The sequence below is a fragment of the Ochotona princeps genome, chromosome 3 (assembly GCF_030435755.1).
Source record: "Ochotona princeps isolate mOchPri1 chromosome 3, mOchPri1.hap1, whole genome shotgun sequence".
NCBI lineage: Eukaryota > Metazoa > Chordata > Mammalia > Lagomorpha > Ochotonidae > Ochotona > Ochotona princeps.
In genome coordinates, this window is record NC_080834.1 from 75,264,005 (window position 1) to 75,288,635 (window position 24,631).

At 38.1% G+C, this 24,631-nt stretch overlaps 1 protein-coding gene across 1 annotated transcript in view; it reads right to left on the bottom strand.

Annotated features, from left to right (window-relative positions):
• The window catches only part of MORC1 (MORC family CW-type zinc finger 1), a 170,374-nt gene that overhangs the window by 129,603 nt on the left and 16,140 nt on the right, over window positions 1–24,631 (bottom strand). Inside the window, exons 6-9 of the mRNA XM_058661335.1 lie at window positions 24,368–24,476; window positions 20,505–20,664; window positions 18,326–18,431; window positions 7,897–8,022 (exon numbers count right to left, since the gene is read on the bottom strand). Coding sequence (XP_058517318.1) covers window positions 7,897–8,022; window positions 18,326–18,431; window positions 20,505–20,664; window positions 24,368–24,476 — 501 coding nt within the window. The remainder of the gene's footprint in view (window positions 1–7,896; window positions 8,023–18,325; window positions 18,432–20,504; window positions 20,665–24,367; window positions 24,477–24,631) is intronic.

Below are 24,631 nucleotides of genomic sequence, written 5' to 3' on the forward strand. Positions count from 1 at the left end.
ACTGAAAGTACACAGTCTACTTCCTTGTTTGATAAGCCTCTTCTCAAAGTTGGCCATTTTAGTGATAGCAAAGATGCTGAGAACAATCAAAGCAAAGGAAAAACTTATATAGTATATATGCACAAACTCGATGAGAAGACAGGATAGGTCAGAAAGCCTGCATACAGTAGCTCTGAATGCAGGAGAAAGTATGTGTTTCTGTTCTAGGAATTTCTTGGAATGAGAGTTTAAATGCCGGTTTAAACTATCATAGAAAGAAACCTCATCCCAGAAAATTATTTGATCTGAGAATGCTAATATCCCAGTCTGATCTCCGTAAAGCTCAATTTCATTGAGGCTTTTGCCTCAAATCCTTATAGTGACAGCAGCTCACCAGCATATGACATTTGCGATGTTTAGACAACCTATGGTTCCATTTGCCTGGGCCAGGAGTGCCCAGACAGCAGATGAAGAATTATTTTTGAGTGTACCTGTGAGTCTTTTCCAGAAGTGATGGCATTTGAATCAGATTTAGTAAACAAGATCAACCCACACAAGCATCATCCAACTCATGGAGGGTCCAAATGCATCAAAAAAGGTGAGAGGGAGACTAATCTGCAAACTCAGTATCTGATAAAGCATCCAGCTTTCCTACCACAGGACATCAGAATCCCAGGTTCTCAAGTCTTCAGTCTCAATACACCATTGCCTGCCCTGATTCTCAGACCTTCAAATTGAGATTTAGTTACACTATGACCTTCTGGGCCTTCAACTTGTAGTCAACAGATTGTCTCATGACAATTTTCACAATAAATTCCCTCTTATACTACTCTCATTATATTTCCTAATGATTCTGTTTCTCTAGAGAATCCTAACAAAGGCTTCACATGTGTTCAGTAAGTGATCATTAAGGAACTGTAGAATGCTCCTTGAAACCAAAACATTTTACAACATATAAAAAAGAGATGGTCGGTCAGACAGAAGAGAGATTTTAATATGTGCAAACAAGTCTGTGCCAGGCATAGGCAAATACAGCCAAACTTGGTGATTTGTCATTCTGCTACAACGTGAAACTTAAGAATGGCTCTTCCATTTGGAGAGGACTGTATAAAGAAAAGAACTGTAAAAAGCAGAAAGAACGAATTCACCTGTATCTTTACTATTGGGTCCTTTTTAGAAAAGTGTTGCCAACCTTTGAATGTACGCCCATAGTGATAGCTTTTAAGTGATAACTCTGTCTAAAATTGTCATCATAAGTTCTCACTTTCAGACAATGTAAGAAGTAATACAAATTCTTCCCTGGGTACTAGAAGGTCATGTATAATTTAAATGTTTCTAGTTGGAATCTGATTGTGGCCTGCTTATTTAAAATTCCCTTCCATTACCTCAAAAGAAACAATACAGAAGTACTTAAAACAGAATATATTTATTATTAAATAGGAGTTGAACTCTCTGGTGTCCACTTGCTTTGGTTAAAGACCAAGGAATATTACTTACTAGTAGTATAAGACTAGTCAAATTCCTTCATATCTTGTGACTTCACTTCCTTATCTTCCAAATGAGGATGGTATCTATCTCAAGGTGTGGTTATGGGAATTAAAGATGATAATGTACTAAAATAGTTAGAATCATGCCAGCTCATAGACTGCATAACACATCAATAATAAAGGTTAGGGTTTATATACCTATATAAATTTATATATAAAATATATAATTATATATATTATACATACAGGATTCCCCCTCAGTGAGAATTTTGGAGGGAATATGCATTCAAGCTAATGAAATGTGTAGCTAGATGGATTACGTTTAAGAATTTGAAAGACTTAACATCAAGTTATTTGCAAGAAAAGGCAACTGTTAAAAAAACTACTGATACCTCAAAAAATTACCAATACCCTATATTACTCTACTTCAGCAGTTTAATAACTAATTCGAGTCACAATAACTAACTTCATACCTGATGCTCGTAGCTTTATTTGCAGGTAAATTTTACAATGAACCAAAGGAAAGAAGCACCTATAAAATCTAAGTGGCAGTAGTAACTTGATAGTTTTTCCCCATGATTTTCTTTTTTTTTTTTTCATTTTTTTTTTTTTAACTTTAGAAGTTAGTTTATTGATCTTACTTCCAATTTGTTTCTTCTTTTCACTTGGGAACTTCTAATTCCTCTTTTTCTTCATAGAAATGATTTATCAATTCACAACTAAAATTCAGATTTATTAAATCAACAAACTAGAAATTTAAATAGAAAGCTAACACTAAGAGGAAATTACACTCAATTATTTTAATACAAGAGTAATGATTCTAACAAGTATACTGATTGCTATACACAGCATCCTCCCTGCCAAGCAAGGCTTCTTGAGCCTCAAGTGTAATGCTATTATTTGACAGCCTATGGTCATCAATAGACGTTTATATTCATCACAGTTTCTAAATTGCTGTAAAAAGGTCAGTGTTTTCCAGGTTTAACATACTTCATGTTCCAAGCTTGATGGCAATTTTGTAAACCATTTATCTTTTTAAAACAGTGATACCCACAGGCCATCTAATGGAGAGCAAACCCTTGGCTGTTAGTAAGCTAGAAAAGCAGGTTAAAATTCATTTATACTAATATAAACATAAATACTCTATTCCCAAACCTATTTAAGAGCATGATTTTCTTTTACAATGAGCATTATCCACTTAAATCAATTATAACGTGGAATGCCATATTAGTCTATTTTTCTTACAAAACAGAAAAACTTTGGTTTTATAACAGAAAATTATTGGTCACTATATTTATAATTTTTAAAATGACATATCCACCATAATATGTGATAAAAATAATTAGTTTTAAATAAAATTCTTTAAAAACCCAACATAAATCAAGAAGAGACTCTTTAGGGACTGGCGTAGTTGTATAGCCAGTTAAGCAGCTTCCTGAAATGCTGATTTTGCATTTGGGATACAGTTTGTGTCCTGACTGCTCCACTTCCAAACCAGCTCCCTGCAAACAGCCTGGGAAAGCAGTAGGAGATGAAGAGTAATTGGGTTCCTGATACCCAGGTAGAGAGACTCAGATAGAATTCCAGGATCCTGGTTTCTACCTTGGCCAGAGTGGCCATTGTGGCCATTTAAGGAGTGAACTAAGAGTAGAAAGATATTTTCTTTCTCTCCTCTCTTTCTAACATTGCCAAATACATTATTTTGATAGGTTATGTGTTTAGAATCAAAGAAAGTAAAGGTGATACAAAGAGTGCCAAACCTACACTATTGATTAATTTTTAACCACAAAGACCAAAACATGGGCTTTCTTCTATATCTACATCAGTGCAAAAACCTAAACCCAGATGATCTGTATACTAGCTGACAATTTAAATGGGCAATTGTCCACTACAGTATTAGAAAGCTACCTAACAATTTTACATGCACACCTCTGTAAATCCAGCATAATGTGTATGTCTATTCTCTAAAAAGAAGGGCATTTTAGGCAAATTTCTTCCCAGAATCAGGATCCTCCATCTGTCTGACATTTCTTTGTATATTTTTTGCTACTAACGGACGTTCCATCTCTCCAACCCTTGCACTTACTTTATCTCTGCAGGCAGTTCTGCTGCAACCTCCACCTTCCTATTTCCCTCTGCATTTTCTGTATACTCCACCTTCTTCTGACACACTACACCTGCAGCCTCCATTCTTCTTCATTTTCACACATTTCAACTTCTACCTTCCTATCATTTTCCATGACCAACATTAGATTAAAGCATTTTGGTGAGGTCTAATTTCTACATTAAATGATTTATTGGCTACTTTCCTTCAAAAAAAAAAAGAGAAAATACAAGGCTAATGTAAAATACTGAGGAACATGAAATGAAAACAATATAGAGTTTTGCTCCATCAGAATTGTATAAAGAGAAAAGAAAATATTATCAACAATGAATGTTCATTTAGAACTAGGCAAAAGGGTATTCTTACACATGGTGGGTGCAAGAATAAACTGATTTCCACCTCACAAACAAAAGGACACTTTTATATGCTCTTCATATCAGAACTGGTTATTGATTTTATGACAATAAACCTATTTTTATAATAAAAATACTTCTTAATAGGTAAGTCAGCAAAATTAATTAGATACATACATTCTAACCTACATATTTCTGTCCTCGCTTCTACAGAAATAACTCTATATCAACAGAAATATGTATTTTTAGCATGTCCAGTTTAGTATTAATAACAATGAGGGGTGAGGCAAAATCCCAGAGCCTGTGGAACTGTATCATTAAATAAGTAAATAAATATTTAAAAAAATAATAACCAAAAAAATCTTAAAGATACATCAATAAGAAAAGTTATACAAATCAGATAAAACATATAAGATATCTAACAATGACAAAAATACCAAAGATCGATTGTTAAGTTGAATGACAAAATGTAGATAGTATTATGTTTTTTAAAAGACAAGTGTGATGTCTGCCTTAATTTAAGATGACATGATGTCAATATGAAAAACAGTATATGTAAAATGTAATACTATAATGAAAATAGACATGAAACAGCTGAGTGGTAGCCTATGGCCATTTTAAGGTGTAAAGAACCCAGTCATGTAAAAACAAAGTTGAAGTGTAGGCAAAGGAGTCACAGTATGTGGTAAAGAACTTACATTTTTTTTTAACATGCTGGTTGCTCAATACTATGTCAATTAATTCCATGATGTTGTAAATTGTTGCTGATGTTATGTCGGGGCTTTTAATTGATAAGGATGGTGCTCTGCCGGCTCTATTCAGACCAGAGATGGTCTCCCCAGGAAGCCGTTGAACTTATCTGGACAATAAGATGCTGGACTCTATGCTTGGTATATGCTTGCAATGAAAGAATCTCAACTGATTTTGAACTGTGGTAATCAGCAAGGTGGAGGAATCCACCATGGGGGGGGGAGGATTTGGGGAGGAGTGGGGGGAATCCCAGTGCATATGGGACTGTCACATAATGCAATGTAATTAATTTAAAAAATAGATTATAAAAAAAAAGACAAGTGTGCACATATAAGTACATGTAAGTGTCCGGAAAGTGACCAGAAAGGGTATGGATGAAAACTCCTGGCAGAGGGTCCCCTTTGGGGACCGTGTGCCTTGCTAGAGCACAGGATGAACCATGAATGGGAAAGGAAGCTTTTTGTTACCTGAGGTTTCTCCCATATCTAAATCTGTATTGTTTGAATTTTTACTGATAGTGCTATCTTAACACTAGAGGAGAAACCTTCTCCCAAAAGACAAACAGAATAAACAGAAACACCTAGTGACCGTGAAGGCTTTATGTTTCGCTGTGGAAGTCCAGCTGTCCTTGGTGTCATGGGAGATGGTCCCCAGGATCCCCATGGACCACAACATCCACACATGCTGAAGATCCTTAAATAAAATGAAGCACTATTTGCCTAGAACTTAAGCATACCTTCTGTCCTCTGTGCACTTCAGATCATCTCTAGATTACTTACAAAATCGAATCCATGTTCATGGATTCTATATAGGATTTGGGATGTTTTCACTATTTATGGGTGCTATAAATGCTTGAAAGGATACCCTAATTTGACATAGCACAAAATGTACATGTAAAAAAAAATCACAAAGTTAAAAAAAATAAAACAAATAACATGACACAATGTAATAAACTTTTTTCTTGTGTTAGTTAAAGATCAATGACAAGGGAAAAAAGCTTGCACATGCTCAGTACAGATGCAACCATGGTAGCTCTTTTGCATGAATCAGATGCAAGGTGAACAAGCTCAGGTGGAGGACAGACCCTTCTGAGTCTCTTTTGAAATACTGGGAAGCTGAGCAGTGTGTGCCTGCGCATCACTGCATGACACCTGCAAGGTGGCAAATTCAATTTTTGCTGTTTGAAGATTCCTGGAATATTCTTTTCCAAAGAGTTCAGGCTGTGGTTGGTTGAATCCGCAGGTGTAGACCTTGCATACATGGAAGGTTGGCTGGCAGAGCATTCTAGTCAGAGAAATCACTTTCTTAACACCTTTTAAATACTTCAACTTTAATCAAATAGGGCCAACCCATTCCCCACTCAGTTCTTAGCATGTTATAACATATCCAGTAGAGATATAATGCCTTTTAGGAAAGAAAAATAATAGTCATTCCACCAGGAATAGGACGAAGCAGAGGAAACTACATATATTTCTTGCACATGACTCTCATCATCAAAGAACGTGGGGCAATCTTGTACAAGTAAATATAGCAAATGGGTACAGAAGAAAGCTCTGAGTAGAAAGTCAAGAAAGAATAAAGCTTCCCACACTGCAGATAGTAAATATCACATATAATAGTTTGAGTTTCAAAGGAAACTCGGCAATAGCTCAAATGTCCTGAAATCTCCTTTAGGAAACTAAACATATATTTATATAATAGATATTTCCTGATAATAACTGTCTAAAAATGTCAATTTTTTAAGATGAATTAAAACTATACCAGAATGGGAAACCACAACCATTTTGGTATAAGTAATTTAGGTAGATGAAATTCAATTTGCTAAAAGTAGTTCAAAAGATAGATACAAGCTCACATCTTCCATTAGTACAAACCATTGTTTTTAACAAAACCCACTGAAAGGAGTAATTTAATTTGAAAAGACCAGCTTTGTTGAATGAAACTGAGGTAAAAAGTCACTTCTTTGACATTTATCAAGGAATGAGCGGGTGGAGAGAAAAGTCCCAGTCTCGGTAAACATGGGTTGCCATATAATCAGAACTCAAAAAGCAGAGTTTTGGAGAATTCCACCAGTGTGAGACAAACACACAATTGTTAACATTCTCTCCTTAAAATAAGACAACATTACTAAGCTGGACCTAGTCAAAGGAGAATGTGGAAGCTGGAATGGTAAAAATTTTGGTGGTTGTTTCCTTTTAACAAATTTTTATCTCTAAAATGATAAGAAAACTTAACACACAGCATTATTGCAGAAATCAAATAAAATAATGCAAGTAAGCACTCACATATATCAGCAGTGCATGAGCATTAAATAGTTCAGCAAATAATAAGGTTCTCAAGTGTAGAATTGGTCCTAATTTTTATGCTTGTATCTTGCACAATCTAAGATTCACGGATGATTTTGACCAACATCTGGTATTAAGTGACTCACCACTCAGAAAACACACCAAAAAAATAAAAAAGATCATTCTGATAACATGCACACTTGAGCTACACGGATTTAACAAAATGCAAATGCAAACTTATAAACAGCATATACTAAAATATAAAAACATATACATGGACTAGATAAGTAGTTGCAAATACTCATGTTCATTCTCTACATATAACATACATGAACACATGGACAAACATGTGTTATCAATAGGAATGCAATGCAAGAAACATAGTGAAAATGCTATTATTAGAAAAGTCTCGTGTTGACACAAATTCATATGGCTTTCGTGTGACTGAATAACATAATCTCAAAAAACCACTTTTTTCCTGTGTGGTCTGTTGTTGACTGAAATATAGTTATATGATATAGGACAGTATATGGTATAAAAATAAGTAACATTTGATAATAATTATTAATAATTACTTATTACTAATGATGACTGGTAATAAAATGCTTCTAATTAATAAACATATTGCGTCAAAGTGCATACTCATCTGAGTGAACTATATGACCTTGTAATGGAACATATCATAATCAAAGCTCCTGTCGTCAAAAGAAAATTCTTGGTGTGATAACCTAATTTAGCATATTTACTTCAGTATGAGGCCAAAACTGCCAACTGTTTTACACACATGCTTTTTAGTAAACCTTCCTGGATGCTGTTTGAATTTTTTAAATATAATGTAAAAATCTTACTATCACAGTCAATGTCCTTATTGTAAAAGTTTGGGGGTACACATCAATTTTATCAGTAAAAATTCTGTCAAAAGAATTGAAAGAAGGTACCTGGGTCTGTAGAGACAATAGCATAGGTGCTTCGTTTGAACCTTTTTGGCTTGAATGAATATTCTCATCCAAGGATCAAAATAGAGAACAGATGTATAGGCTCTGAATGACCATCTCTCTGGAAAACTGGAATAAAGAAACCATGAAAGTGTTGATATAGAGAAAACAGCAACGAAAAGGAGTATGCATGTGGTACATCACTGATGCTTATGCCAGCTGCGTCTCACACTGGAGATGGGTTCAACTTCTAATGTTCATTTTCAACTCCAGGTTTTTGCTAATATTCTCTGTGAGAAGCAGCAGGCGATGGCTCAAGCAGTTGATTCTCTGCCATCCCCAGGGAAGACCCACACTGGCATCCCAGCTCTGGCTTCAGCATGCCCCACACTGGCAATCACAGATTTTTGTAGAGTACATGAGAGGTTGGGAGATTTTCTCTTTTTCTTCTCCCTCTCCCTCTCTTTTCTTTCTCTCTTCGTGTCATATGAAAATGGGAGGAAAAGAAAAGAAAAGAAAAGAAGCTACATGGTCAGAGAGCAAGAAGCAACAAACGTATCATTTCCACAATTCTACCCCAAACCAGACTGAGAAAAAGGCTTATCTGAGGGAGGTTTCCCAACTCAATTGTATCACCACCAGTTATTCAGTAAGCAGTGACAAAGCTCTGAAGAATTTTCAAAAGTGAAGAAGTCATAACATATCTTAGGATTTCCTGCTTGGCTGTAAGTTCCTACAACCTGAATCTAAAGTTCAATAAAAAGTCAGGAATTTCTTATAATTGCTTAACAGATTGCTGTAAAAGTAAGCCTTGAATCAAATGTTCCCAGTACAAATTATATAAGAAAAATCTCCTAACTTAGGTGTTTCAGTGTAACAAGGGATGGTGTCTAGAGGGTATAGGCATTTGGGTGGAGCACTACAAAACACTGGTGCCTTTAGTATTCCAGAGACTGTCGAATTCAGTGGAACCTCAACTGAAAATAAATTAGCTTTCTTGAGATGCTATAAACATTCAACGACTTGAATGTTTGAGAGTTTGAAGAACATGGTGAGAAATCAAGCAAGTTTTGGGTGAACTAAATTGGCATAACTTATACCTTTTATGTTTGTATGCTTATATATAAAAGAACATTAATATTTTATCTTTGAAAGCTCAGCTGATTTGTTCATTAATAAATATTTACAGGCAATTTGAGTGTGCACAGTAGAGTTCCTCAAGACTTTCCTCACATTAGGAGATTCCCTAAAGGACTAGTGGAGTTCAGCATGTGGTCCCTTCGTGGCTAAGATCTGCTCCGGCACTGGGGTAAGGACACAGGAAAGCTCACAGGTGGGGCCTGCCAAAATTCATCTATCGGCTTTCTTAGGTTCTCTCCTGAAATGCTACACAGGGAACATGTTTTCACCAGCAGTAAAAATGCACTTATGTGTGTGATGCTTCTGCTTAGGAATCTTAGACTCAGACACCAAGGGTTTTAATGGGAGCTGATCACTTAGACCCTTTCTGACTCACAGCATCAACGTCCCAGAGTCTCAAAAGCAAAGCAAAACTTCCAAATAAGCTATACTGTTTGCACAGTCCAGATGCTATTAGCCACCCTTATCAGTCAGGGAATGTTTTATGTCAATGCGGAGGATTGTTTATCAGTCAAGTTACCCAAGCCAGCCATAGTACAATTAGCGAGAGAAATCTGTCTTCTTGGAACTATACTTATGGCATTGTAAAATGTACTTTCTTTATACTAATGAAAAAGTCACTTGCTACATTAATACCTTCCACTTGTGCGCCTACTTAGATAAGTCCCTGTTTATATGTGACAAACAGAATGATAGAAATAAGACAGCAGAGGTTAAACATAAAACCTGTATATAAAAAGGAATACCCTTACAGTAAATTTCAAACTTCTTTATATCATGCATGAGATCCAGCATGGTGTAAGCCCCACTTGAATCTTGCCAGTTTCACTCTAGCCATTTAGGACCATCATCCATTCTCCACACACAGGAACATGCTTTCCTACCCGTAAGTCTCAGAATATCCAATTCTTTGGCCATTCTTGGTTAGTCCCTTTTCACTCTCCAAAATGCAACATTAATATTTCACTTTTACCCAGACTGTTCCCTCATTGTCAAGAGTGGTGAAGCCCTCTCCCCTGAGCTCCCTTCCTGCTGTAACTTGCCTGTTGCAACATCTGCCACTTAATCATTCATTGTCTGCTTATTTATCTGTACACTTATCAGGCTATAAACTATGGGGCTGCCGTTATAAACAATAAGCATCTGTTGAATAATAACCATTCAAGAATTTCCTAGCTTAGTTTACGATGAACAGAAGTTCTCTATACATAAAGGCCTCATTAAGAATATTCAATTATTTGAAACATAGGGCAACAGAGAGAAAGAGAGAGGAAAACGGGAGAGGAATGAGGCCTCCAAATGTTCACAACAGCCAGCACTGGGCCAGGTCATAGTCAGGAGGCAGGAACTCTGTGCGGCCCACGTAGGGAACACAGATCCAAACACCTAGGTCACAACCTGCTTTCCTCTCATGAGCATTAGGCTGAAGCTGGAGTGGAGGCAGAGATGCAGGGGCTTAAACTAACACTATGATACAGTATGCAGGTGTCTCCAGTGGCAGCCTAATGAACACACTGCACCACAACACCTGCCAGTAGAAGGACTTTATAATAAACAATCAACTTCACTGATGATGCCATCAGCCTATATAAAGCAAGCCATCCACTTGGGAAACTGAGATCCAGATATACAAAGTGATTAGGATTCTTCAGAATATCAAAGGAAAAATCTACAGTGTTCACTGTCACTCAACATTAGCCAGAAATAGCTTCATATGCATTCTCCGAGTGCTTTTCTTTTGTTTCCTAAGGCTTTTTCTATCTTTTTACCTTTATCATGAAGTGGCCATCACCTGTCTTTCTGTAGCATTCTCCCTCATTTTCTGCTTAACCGACTATAATGTAAAAAAAGAAGAAGAAAGCTGGGGACAGAGAAGCAGCATAGCTTTATTCACAAAAATACTACATATTATGATCAAAATTGTTTTCTGAATTTATTGCTAAATTTTGTTTTTTAGAAATCTGAAAACTTTTATTTAAAAATCAAAGAGACAGAAAGAAAAAGCTTCTATGCACTAATTTACTCTCCACATGCTCACACCGTCAGAGCTGGTCCAGGGCCAAAGCTGAAAGGACTGCAGTCTAGGTCTCCCTCACTGACGGCAGGAACCAAGCACCTCAGCAGTCAACACTGTCTCCCAGCACCTGCTTTAACAGGAAGTTAGACTGGGAGCCTGAGACAGGTATCCAACCCAGGCACTCCAATGTGTGATCCAATCATTTCTTTTTTTTTTTTAAGATTCATTTATTTTTATTGGAAAGGCGGATATACAGAGAGGAGAGATAGAGAGGCAGATCCTCCTTCCAATGGTTCACTCCCCAAGTGACCGCAATGCTGGTGCTGTGCCAATCTAAAGCCAGGAGCTAGGAGCTTCTTCCAGGTCTCCCATGTGGGTGCAGGGTCCCAAGGCTTTGGGCTGTCCTCGACTGCTTTCCCAGGCCACAAGCAGGGAGCTGGATGGGAAGCGGGGCCGCTGGGATTAGAAACGGCACCCATATGGGATCCTGGCACGTGCAAGGCGAGGACTTTAACCACTACGCTATGGTGCCAGAGCCCAAGCATTTCAACTGCTAGGCCCAACATTCTCTCCACAGCAGCAACTCTGTGCATGTAAGAGCCACCTCACAGGGTTAGTGGGATAATGAATTAGGCCAAATTTTCTTCTTCTTTTTTTAAAATATTTATAAGATAGATTCCACAGAGAGAGGAAAGTTAGAGAGGCCTTCTACCCTAGCCCAATGCACTGCAGTTTCCCAAGCAACTGCAGACTTGCAGCCAATCTGTCTTCAGAAAGCTCAGTATGACCTCTTGCTGCCTGTACTGTCTTCAACCATAAATTCCTTCATATTATCTCCCTTGTCACATGGCTCATTGAAAGGTTCTCCAAACCGCTTTTCAAGAAGCAGTCAACATTTGAGAAAGCCATATCTAAGCCTGTGCAAAAGCTTTCCTATAACACATGGGTCAGAAGATACGCATAGGCTTCTGTCAGCCCCTCACATCTGCCTCTCTGAATATTTGTGAGTTTCTATTAAAAAAAAAGCAACAGCATAAAAGAAATGTTTAGTATTAGCATTCAATGTTAACGAAGATAGAGGAAATGTGTCTGAATAATAAAAAGGAAGACTAAGTTATCAGTATTTGCTGATGATTACAATATACAGAAAGTATAACTGAAAACTGCTAGTATAAAAGAGTTCAGTAAAGGTCAGGTATAAAATCAACAGCAAAGGTCAATGGTTTTCTTCTCTGTATGCTAACCAATACATAATCAGAGAAGCAATGGAGAAAAGGATCTTACATGAATATCAAAAAATCACAAAACGCATAAGAATATACTTCATAAGAAATGTATAAAATCTACATGATGAAATACAATTACAGGGCCCAATGCAACTGCTCAATTGGCTGATCCTCCACCTTCAGGTGCCAGGATCCTATATGAGTGCTGGTCCGTGTCCCAGTTGCTCCACTTCCCATGCAGTTCCCTGCTTGTGGCCCAGGAAAGCAGCAGAGAATTGTCCAAGGCTTTGGGACCCTGCACCTGCATGGGAGACACAGAATCTCCAGGCTTTGGAAAACTGCTGGAGTGAAGCAGCAAATGGAAGATCTTTCTCAGTCTCTCTCCTTCTCTCTGTAAATCTGTCTTTCCAATAAAGATAAATAAATCTTTTTATTTTATTATTTTATGATACAGTTCCATTGGCTCTGGGATTTCCTCACTCCCAAAATCCCTTTTCTCCTCCACTGATTGAAAAAAAATAATAATTCCTGAATATTTTGTCTCTCAAATTAAAAATGTTTGATCAATATGAAAAATATTCACTATACTTAATATCCAAAGTATTAGTGGTTATATTAAGCAAAGTTCCTTTGGAGGATACTTGACACAGTGGTTAAACAGGTGTGTGTAATGCTCACGTTCCTATCAGAGTGCATGTTCTGAGACCAGCTCTGCTTTCAATTTCAGATTCTTGTTGCTACACACTTTGTAGGCAGCAACCGAGTGTCTGGTCCCCACATAGAAGATCTGGATTGAGGTCTGGGCTCCCACCTTTCATGTGATCCCATTAATAGCAAGTATGTAGGGAGTGAATCAAAAACAAAATGTCTGTCTGTCTGCTTTTCAAACAAAAGTTCCTAAAAATAAGAAAAATTATTTAATAGAAATGTGAGCAAAAACAAAAGCGAACTATGAAACAAATGTGCATATGTACACTTTCTGTATTCAGTTATCAGTAGATGAACATGCAGTTTGTTTCCATTTCATGGCTATTGTGAACGGTGCTGCAGTAAACATGGGAGACCAGATGTCTCTTTGACAGACTGATTTAGATAAATACCAGTACTAGGACTGCTATATCACATGGTGATTCTATAAAGAAATGAAAAAATGCACAAAATCACTAATCATCAGGGAAATACCAATTAGAAACACAATAAGATATCCTCTCACGCCTGCTAGATTGGCTATTATCAAAAAGACAAAAGAGAGCAAGCAAGTGGTGGCAAGGCTGTAGGGGAAAGAATCCTTGCACACTGTTGGTGAGAATGTGAATTAGTACAGCCATTGTGGAAACAGAATCCATTTGCTTAAAAAGTTATTTTGGAAGATGGGTTATGGCATAACCTGATGAAATGAGTCAGTGTTCTCTGAAGAAATGGCAAGGTTAGGGCTGGAATACGGAAGGCATGTCATGAACCTTGCAAGTTTCATAGTTTCAGAAGTACAAAAACACTCAAAAAAACGGTGATATTTCAAAATAACACAAGAATCAATTTCAGCACACTCTAGTTAACTAAAGTTAGGACAATTTGGGGCATAAAAATAAAATCATAAATCTAAATTAATATATGTAAATTAATAAAAATAATAATTAAAATTAATAAGTATAAATTTTTCATAGAAAAGAATCCATGAGAACATAACATCCACAGAGAAAGAGGACAAACAATAAAACATGTGTTGTAAAAAAATCAAGATCTGGAGCATCTGAGCAGAAATTGTATCAGAATTCTCCATACTAGTTTTGGAAATTTTTTGAAAGTTCAAGTAATTTCAAAACTGAAAATCAACAAGAAAATGGGGTTGACATTTGGTGCAACTATTAAAATGCCGCTTGAGCTACCCACAATCCATATCTGAGGGCTCAGGTTCAAGTCCTGGCTTTGCTAGCTATTCCATCCTCCTTCTAATACTGGCATTTGAGAGACAAGGTGACATTATGAATGTTTGGGTCCTGCAATCACATGGAAGACCCAGAGAGAGTTTAGTCTTGGCTTAGGCTTGACCTTGCCCTGGATGTTGAGGACATTTGGGGATTTGGGAACTGAACCAGTAGATTAAAAATATCTCTGTCTCAATCTGTGTTATATCTTTACAATAACCTTCATAATATCTTAACCCTGTCTTGAAAAGACCATCTTCTCATTAAGCTATAAATTTTTAAAAAATCCGAGATCAGGCGGGTTCAGGGTGGTATGGCCATTTCTTTGGAGATCTCCCCAATCGAACTGCTGGACTCAGAACTCTAACCAGGAAAGGACAGAAGACAGAACAGGTCAATCATTCATCTCAGCTATATGCTGGCAGCGAAATACTGGGCAAACGGAGACTTTATGATGGACCATATCAATCAGCGGATGACCTCATCGAGCGAAACTGACAGCGATTCATAACTGGAGAACTATTAAAACCACTTGAGCACATATCTCAGAGCATGCCCCACATCAGGGACTTGGGGTGGGTGGGAAAACGGGTGGAGCTTCTCCCTCAATATCCCCCTTTACCTAAGATACATGATGGAAACAATATGGACATAACAGTATTACCCACTTCCCTATCCCCCTGAACCTTTTTTGTTGTTGTTCTTTAACCGTAATTAACTATGTAAAGATTGTCAACAACAATACAATAAAATAGATTTAAAAAAAATTTTTTTTTAATCCTTCATGATCAATATTCCAAAGTGAAAGTGTGCATATCCTACATCAGCTCATTTTCTTTATTTTGCAATCAATTGCTTAAGCATCTTGAGAAGTTTCTAGCTTCATTAAGAAATAGGAAAACAGCAAAAAATTCCCAAAAAAAGCTTAGCCGCCAAATTATCTTTTTAATAATGTATTGCTTCCCTGTGCTAGTACTAAAATACCAAACTACTCTGACAGATAACTGTTTGCAACATGGTGTCCAAAGCTTCTAAACAGTATGAAATATTGGCTTTGGAACTAAGTGTTGAGTACGAGGGTAAGGCAATGACAAGCAGAAAGACAGTAAAGGGGTACCAGTAGGGGTTCTGGGCTCCTGCTTTCATCCTGGCATATTAACGTTGGTAAAAGGATCCTTAGCATTTGTACAACAGCGATTAAGCTAGTGTTTTTTTCCCAAAAATAAAGCTTTGTTCAAGAAAGAATTGCAAGGGAAGAATTTAGCAAAGCAGCTCACACTATCCCATTATCAGTGTCTGGGTTTTACAATAGCCGCCAGCTCCTAACTCGGTTCCTGCTAATGCAGGAAGGAAGCAGTGATGCTTCAAGTAACAGTTCTTGCCACCCACCCGGGAGACATGAACTGCATGCTGGCTCCCAGGTTCAGTCTGGGTCATCCCTGGCCACTGCAAACACTTGAAAAATGCATTAAAGGACAGGGCTTTCTGGCTCCTCTCTCTCTCTCTCTCTCTGTGTGTCTCTCTCTCATTCTCTTTCTTCCCCCTACCTTCCCTGTATAATCACCTCCATCTGCCTCTCAAATAGTAAATACTGATAGAAACTCCAAATAGTTTAATGTAAGAAATACATCAAAAAGAATTTTCCAAGAATAATACAAAAGTACTTTTCAAGGGCCAGTAGGTGATGCTGCTGCCTGCAGCACCAAGATCCCATACGGGCATGGGTTCCAGTCCTGGCTACTCCCCTCTCCCTAATGCACGGGAAAGCAGCTGAAGATGGCCCTGAGTGCTTGGGCCCCTGCACTCACGTAGGAGACCGAGAGGAAGCTTCAACATGGCCCCGCTCTGGTCACTGAGGATGACTGCAACATGCCAGGATGCAAAAGAGAGTACAGAACTATCACTGCTGCTGTCATTGTGGTATTATATACAAACTCCTCTCCCTCTCGTTCTCTGTAACTCTCCCTTTCCAATAAACAAATATTTTTAAAGTATGCTTACAAACATTACACTATATATATAAAGAAATTCTAAATTTCACATGCTCCATAGTGTCACTCATGTCCTGGATACTTCAGCTCCATCCAAAACGCCTAGGAAAGCAGCAGAAGATGACCCAAGTTCTAGGTCCCTGCACCCACATGGGAGAGAGACCAACATAAAGCTCCTGGTTTGGGCCTGGCTCAGCCCTGGACGTTGCAGCAGCCATTCAGGAGGTGAACCAGCAGATGGAAAATATCTCTCTCTCTCTCCCCACTGCCCCATCCCCCCCACCCCATCCTGTGTGTGTGTGTGTTGTGTATATGTGTAACTCTGCCTTTCAAATGCAAAAAAAATCCTTTCAAAAAAATTATAAAACATCTAGTTAATATTTTTGTTTTTTACAACGTATGGTGGAATAGGCCAACCTAATCAGACATTAGAGTACCTGTTTTCAGGGAAGGAAGAGAAGGAGGGATGGAGTTAGAGAGAAAGGGAGGAAGAAGGAAGGGAGGGAAGGGAAGGGGAGCAAAGGAGGAAGAAAGGGGCTTTCCTAATCATTCAACTTCCAATTCACTTCTCTGTTAGCGTGTAGGGGAAGGTCACTGAAGACAGGCACCCAGGAAGGAGACCTGCATGGAGTCCCAAGCACTAGTTTGGAACAGTCCTCATCATGGCAGTGACGGGAGTGAACCAGTAGATACAAGATCTCACTCTCCTTCTTTATCACTCTGCCTTTCCAATAAATATACCTTCAAAACATGAGAAAGAGGAAGGGAAAAATGAAAGAAGGAAGGAAGGCAAGGTGGGCGGGAGGGAGAGAAGGAGGGACGGGGAAAGGGGAAAAAGAGAAAAGCAAAAGAAGAAAGAAAAATTTGAGATTAATTAAAATTAGTCAAAATTGCTTAAATTAAAACTAATTAAAATTAGTTTCCTCTTGTACTTTTATCAACATGGCTGTTACAAAATACAAGATTAAACATGTCCCTCACATTTTTAACTTTCACTGCATTTCTATTGAACATGAATCGCTATAATGAATCAGAATGGATCACATTACCTTTGGAATCCTTCCAGCTCTGACACTAAGAAACTGTAGAAACAAGCTGACAATGCTTTCATTTTATTTTTTTAATGCAATACTTCAACAACATTAATTTTGGTAAGTCTAATTTCTTTTTTTTTACACTTCTCCACCAATGCCTTTTAGTGTCTCCTCATTCTATTTTCTATGTATCCTTAATAGCCAGAAAGAAAAAAAAAATGAATGTGTCAGCTTACTTACTGATAAACTGCAAAGTGCAGTTCACTGGGTCATCATGAACAAATAATAAAACTGTCACTTTTATCACAGTCCTTTTCGATTTATACTATCCTAAAGCCTTTCCATTTTTAATAACCAGTAACAAGCAACAAACACCAAGTTATTTTCAGATTTAATACTTAAAAAACGGAAGTAACAGTCTTAGAAAACTTTAGCTCCCTTTTATCCCGGTGCTTAGCAAACAATCGTGAATCACCTGAGGAACACTCAAAAAAATAAAAATTAATCCTTAGTCTGAATATTTTCATATTCAGGCTCAGCCAGTCTGGATGGGATCCAACACCTGTACTTTCTTTTTCTTTTTTAAAGATTTATTTATTTTATTACAAAGCTGGATATACAGAGAGGAGAGACAGAGAGGAAGATCTTTCGTCCGATGATTCACTCCCCAAGTGAGCCACAACGGCCGGTGCATGCCAGTCCGAAGCCAGGAACCAGGAACCTCTTCCGGGTCTCCCATGTGGGTGCAGTGTCCCAATGCTTTGGGCCATCCTCGACTGCTTTCCCAGGCCACAAGCAGGGAGCTGGATGGGAAGTGGAGCTGCCGGGATTAGAACCAGCGCCCATATGGGATCCCGGGGCATTCAAGGTGAGGAACTTAGCCGCTAGGCTACGCCGCCGGGCCCAACACCTGTACTTTCTAAGTTACTGTGTAGCTTAGACAAAGTTTGAGGACTACTAACTTGATGTGTCACTAGAGTGAAATGAATTATCTTGGTGCCATAGCCCAAGGGACCTAGACCTGTGACCGGGACACAGGCTTCCAGATGACAGCTCACAGCCATTGCCAGATATCTTAGCAAACACACATATTACTCACTCCTCAAGAGCCCCAGCCATCAGTATATCTTCTTTGTCAGTTTTTACATCCAACTCTGGTTCACCACTAAGCAGGAGCTTCAAGTTATAAATAACCAGCAAAGTACCTGGTTGGAGAATAGAGATTTGACATGTCAACTTACATACATGGACCCAGTCATTATGCTACTACCTCATCTACAGAATTGAGCCTACTACAGATCTAATTCTCTTTGTCATTAAAAATGCATTTAGATGAGTTCCTAGAAATGAGCATATCTAATAGTCAATCTCATTTTCTGCCAGTTTTGTGATCCTATAGTATGTTGCGTCTTTTTATTATTCAACTCATCATTAAAAATTTTCAACGCGGATTGTTAAGTTTTGGCATTCTTCACAATTTGCATTATGAAAATTGTTGCAGCAGATCCAAGCTTGTATAATAGATAAAGCTCTCACTAGGAAAACTGAAATAAATATTTATAAGAAAGATGAATTTTAAAATCTGTACAAACAGGAAAAAATTGCCGTACCGTATCTGTAACAACTATCCACAATTCAACTCAACCACTGCAGCATAACAGCAGCCATGGAGAAGAGATTTTAAGAACTTATCTCTATTCCAATAAAACTTTGTTTGCCAAAATAGATATTGGTTCAAAGATGACATGAAAAATTTTCTTACACATGGTCTCCTCATTAACAAATGTTTAAATTCTCCACAAGACCACTTATTATATGAAAACAAATAACATGATCACAAAAATTTAAGAAAAAAAAATTCATGTTTTTTGGTGTTTCTGTAACACAAAGGAGAATGGCAGAGTAGCCAAGACCATGCACCATGGAACTGTCTATAACCTAGATCTAAGTTTACTTGTTCAGTAATCTCAAGTATGTTGCCTAACCTCTCTAAACCTAATTTTCCCATCTGCACATAAAGCCGACAACAGTTGTTTTAAGGATTGTGTGACTTAATTGTTACAAAGCACTTGTAAAGTGTCCAGGTAAACCTTCCAATAGCACTTGTGCATTTCACAATTAAAAATTAACTGAAAGATTCCATCAACTGTTTTTAAGATACATTATGTGGGGGTGCACAACATGGCACACTAAGCCTCCACCTGTGGTGCTGGCAAACCCATGTGGGCACTGGTTCAAATCCCATCTATTCCACTTCTTATCAAGCTCCCTGTTTTAGGACCAGGAAAGCAGTGGAGGATGGCCCAAGGGACCTTGTACCCTCGTGGGAGACCTGAAAGAAGTTCCTGACTGGCTTTGAACGAGCTTAACTCCAGCCATTGTGTCCATTTGGGAACTAAATCAGCAAATGCAAGAAGATCTGCTGCTTTTGGTATCTCCTTCTCTCTCTCTCTGTAATTCTGCCTTTCAATAACCAAATCTTTCGTACATATACATAGTGTGTATGTTAGTAAATGATTATTCAATTATCACAGTTTTTCTTCAATGATAAAGGCAGAGATAACTTAAAACATTACTTTCAGCAAACTGTCACAGATTAGAGAAAAAATCAGAGATGAATTAGGTCAAATCAGAAACAAACACCTCAAAATTTTGCTATACACATTACATATTCCAAAGCATTACAGAAACCAGCATGGACAGAGTTTTCTCTCAAGTTAGCCAGTTTCCACATTTAGATCTTAAAAGTACTGAACTGCAGGAAAACTAATAACAGAAGATGTCAGCAGACATGGCTCACTGTACATGCTAAGCAGAAAGTGGGTGGAGGCTCAAACCTTGGGCGAAGTATCTGTTCAGCCGGAGAAAAGTATCTATGAAATCTTTGTTCATGTTCTGCTGCATATTCCTAGGTTCATCAAATCTCATAAACCAATATCAGACGGCAGGATAAACATCTCCTAACTATGCTCCATCGTGCAGGGACTGCGAAATCCCTGTGCTCATAAGCTCTATCGTCCTCTTCTCCAGTTTCAAAAAGCTCATGAAAGTATGGCCCTTTTTTAGCATCAGGGATATTTCAAACTCATGTTTGGTTTCTCTTAAGATAAAATTTGTATGTATAAAATGATTCATTGCCCCCATGTGAGATCCCACATGAAATCATTAATACAAACAGGATGAGTGTATGTGTGTGTGTGTGTGTGTGTGTAATATAATGTCTTTCATAAGGCACTGAAAAGAAACACTTTGATAAAAATTTGTTTTGATGATCTTACCACATTTTCCGTAGATCACATCAAACTGCTGTATCAATTCAGCTTCAGTTTTAAATGGGGAGTATTTATAAATTATAGACAATTCCATTGAGAATTTTTGAGGATCATCTGCGATAGGTTTTCTGGTTCTTGTTAACCAAGAAGGCATTGGAACCACAACCTATGAAACAATACACATCAATGTTTCATAAAGTTCACAGAGCATCATCCTTTTAACCCTTATAGGATTCCCCATAAAACAGCCCAGTTAGCTTACTTCTTGTGACATTTATGACTAGCAAGCTCCATCCACATTTTCAGTCAGCATATTATTCGACTAACCCTTAGAGCGTTCAAGATTAACAGCAATCAAGGAGAAGCCTCTAATCTAACACATATTAAACAAAAAGCAGAAATGACTTTGAGGAAACAAACCCTAAGAGAAACAGAAATATTTCAAAAGGAAAACACAACAGCAATCATCTTAATATCCTTAGCGCTGCAAGAGAAAACACTGCATTTATGAAATAAAAACTAGACAGTTCTGGGAAAGGTCTATTGAAAGAATAAAAAAAATCCTTGAAAATTACAAATATCACAGGAAAAATTCTATAAAAAGTTTGGAAGATGCTGGAAAAAATCACAAAACAAGAAAAGACTAATGATAAAAACAAGAGAGAAATGTTTAACACAAAACAATTGTTTTTTAAGTAAATAATTTTATCGAAGAATGTGAACAAGTTTCACATATTTCACAGTATAGATTTGGTAGCACAGTGACACCTCTTCTCTCAGCCACTCTGCTGCCCACATTCCTCACCCACTCTCCCTCCGGATTTCTTTTTTTTTTTTTTCTTAATTTTTGCAGTGATATGCTTTCAGTCTACATCACAATCATGTACTCATCACTCCATTAGGTGAGGAATTGAAGTAACAAGCAGGAAAAAAAGCAAACACTGTTCCTCAAGAAGATAGTCAAAGTCTGCATACAACAAACAAATCTCAAAATGTTCACTCTGTTCATATAAAATACACATTTCATGTACAGAGCAATTCCCAGAGCTAAGAATATGAGATTCACAAAATGAGACAAAATGTGTGGGTGGAAAAAAAAAATCACCCGATGTTCTCTCTTCCAAGAATCAAAGCATACAAGCTTCTAGACTGAGAAAGTCCAAGAAGTTCCCAGAACAATGGATTTAAACAGACCAGACAGGGACAGAACACTGAAATCAGATGGAACACTGAAGACTGAGACTAAGCGACCTTCCAAGAGTAGAGGGTGAGGGGGAAAAGAAACCACCGACCACATGAAGGCGACTTTCGGAATAATCAGTAGCACCAGAAAATGGAACAATGTTTTTGAAACATTTGGAAGAAAATGAATCCAGAAACAATGCCAAGCCAAACTTCCCCTGAATGTTGGAACAGAATTAGAAATATTCTACTCCATGTGACATCTCCCTATATTTTACTTCTGAAGCACCCTTGCTCAGGAAGCCATGTGCTGCACCATGAAAGAGAAAGCTATGACAAAAGACAAAAACCTAGGAGTCCAGTATAGAAGAGATGGGAAGGGAATCTTCAGGAAGGCTCTAAGAGCAGACCTTAGCCCCGGGATGACAGCTGCACACCAGCCACAGCGAGCAGGCGTGTGGGCTGCAACCCATGAGCAAAACGAGTACAGGAAGAGGCTGGGTTCAATCTAGCAAAACACAGCAAACAAAGCAAGCATCTAGGGAGACAGGTATACAAAATCAAAACAGTTAATTACTAATTTCAGGGTAAATAAGGAGCTGTGCGATGAATGGAAAAATAACAGATATGATGCAAAAGGACTGAATAATGTTTCAATATTCTAATGACAGGCCCTGAAGTGGAAGCCTAGCCTAGCGGCTAAAGTCCTCACCTTACATTCGCCGGGATCCCATATGGGCGCCAGTTCTAATCCCGGCAGCTCCACTTCCCATCCAGCTCCCTGCTTGTGGCCTGAGAAAGCAGTCAAGGATGGCCCAACGCCTTGGGACCCTACACCCACATGGGAGACCTGGAAGAGGCTCCGGGCTCCTGGCTTCAGACTGACTCAGCCCCAGTCATTACAGCCACCTGGGGAGTAAATCAATGGACGGAAGATCTTCCTGTCTGTTTCTCCTCCTCTCTGTATATCTGACTTTACAAAAAAAATAAATGAATCTTTACAAAAATATTCTAATGACATAAATACTAACAACTGGCATAATCAAAATTACAGTGATGATTAAGTCCACAATTTGCAATTGCATTTCTATGTATACAATCATACCAGGAGAACAGCAGAAAAAGAAAACAATAAATTTTTTTAAGAATTGCAGTTTAGGGCCCGGCGGCGTGGCCTAGCGGCTAAAGTCCTCGCCTTGAACACCCCGGGATCCCATATGGGCGCCGGTTCTAATCCCGGCAGCTCCAATTCCCATCCAGCTCCCTGCTTGTGGCCTGGGAAAGCAGTCGAGGACGGCCCAAAGCATTGGGACCCTGCACCCGCATGGGAGACCTGGAAGAGGTTCCTGGTTCCCGGCTTCGGATCGGCACGTACCGGCCCGTTGCAGCTCACTTGGGGAGTGAACCATCGGATGGAAGATCTTCCTCTCTGTCTCTCCTCCTCTCTGTATATCTGGCTTTCCAATAATAATAAATCTTTAAAAAAAATTATAAAAAAAAGAATTGCAGTTTAGTAAGTAATATCCAAAATTCAAGAAGCAAAAACACAAGCAAGCTACTTAGAGATTCACAAGTAAATATCGAAAGAATCATTTTGCATTACTGTTTAAATAGTTGCTTCTGTAAAACTGGGAATGGCATACATACATTGTTTTTAATTAAAATAAAGAATTATGTGGGCTATTTTAGAAAAGTTTCAAGCTCAGCTTTAGTCCGAAATCTCATACTCATTGCACACACAAAATATAACATGAATGCTCAAAGCATCACTTCTCATCAAGTCAGACTCCCCACTCAGCCATTCCTTACCACCACAGACTGCTACTATCAGGTGGTTCCGGCTCTCTGCTGGCAGCAACAGATCTGCATACTGACCGCCAAGCTTCATGTGAATTCTGAAATCTAGATTGGCTGTGCCATGACACTTGTTTCCAAACACCAACCTTTCCAGTTGCAAACTGAACTCTCTCCATAAATCTTTATGGGTCACTTGAGGAGCTCTGAGCTTTCTGTTCATCTCTTCACTTCTGATAATAAGCTAACAGCAGTCATGTGTACTCATCGAACCATACCCTTTCTCAACACCTTTGTTCATGTGAATCATCATGTGTGTGCAACATTTTGTGACAGGGCTGAAAACTCTCAGTCACACATCCTCTTCTTGGTTTCTATGTTCTACAGATTGCAGGCAATGCCAGAGTGGCAGCAGTTACTCAGTTTGTATTTCTTACATGAAGTTTCAAGGGCATTTCATAAGAGTAAACCTCAGGTATTATGGCTTAAGAAAGTGCTTCTGGATCAGCAAACAGGAGTTGAGCTATTTACTCATATCTCAAGTTTTTGACTCTAATAAATTATGTTTTTTAAATGATAATTCATTACAGCACAAATACTAGAGAGATTTTTTTTTTAGTCTTTTTCTGTGAGTCTTTTGCACCAAAACAACATTGTATTCTGGAGGACATGAGCACATGGATAATGAAAAGAAACTTTTCATTAAAGGGACAACAAAATAGTCCTCCAATGACCCCCCCAAAGTGTCTTGCTTTTGTCTTTCTGTTTCTCAAACATACTCCTAAACTTCCAAATCATAATTAGAAAGAACACATGACAGACTTTCTCTCCTGAGAGGGCAAATGAACATACCACCAGTGCCACAGGAACAGAAGGCAACCTCCAAATCTTACCTCACTAAGACCTTCTCTTTCACAGAATGTCTGAGAGAAAAACACACAGGTCATTGTTTCTTCTGTCTTTGTAAAAAGAATAAAGTCTTTTCCAATCCTCATGGAGCCACTATATGAAAATATGAAGAACATAACGGTTGATATCTCAAACACTAAAAAAGAAGAAAACTGTTACCATGGTTCTGTATGCTCTAGCAGACTGTGGTTTTTTTAACCACCCTATATTGTTGCTCTATCACTAAGAGTGTACAAGTACTATTTTTA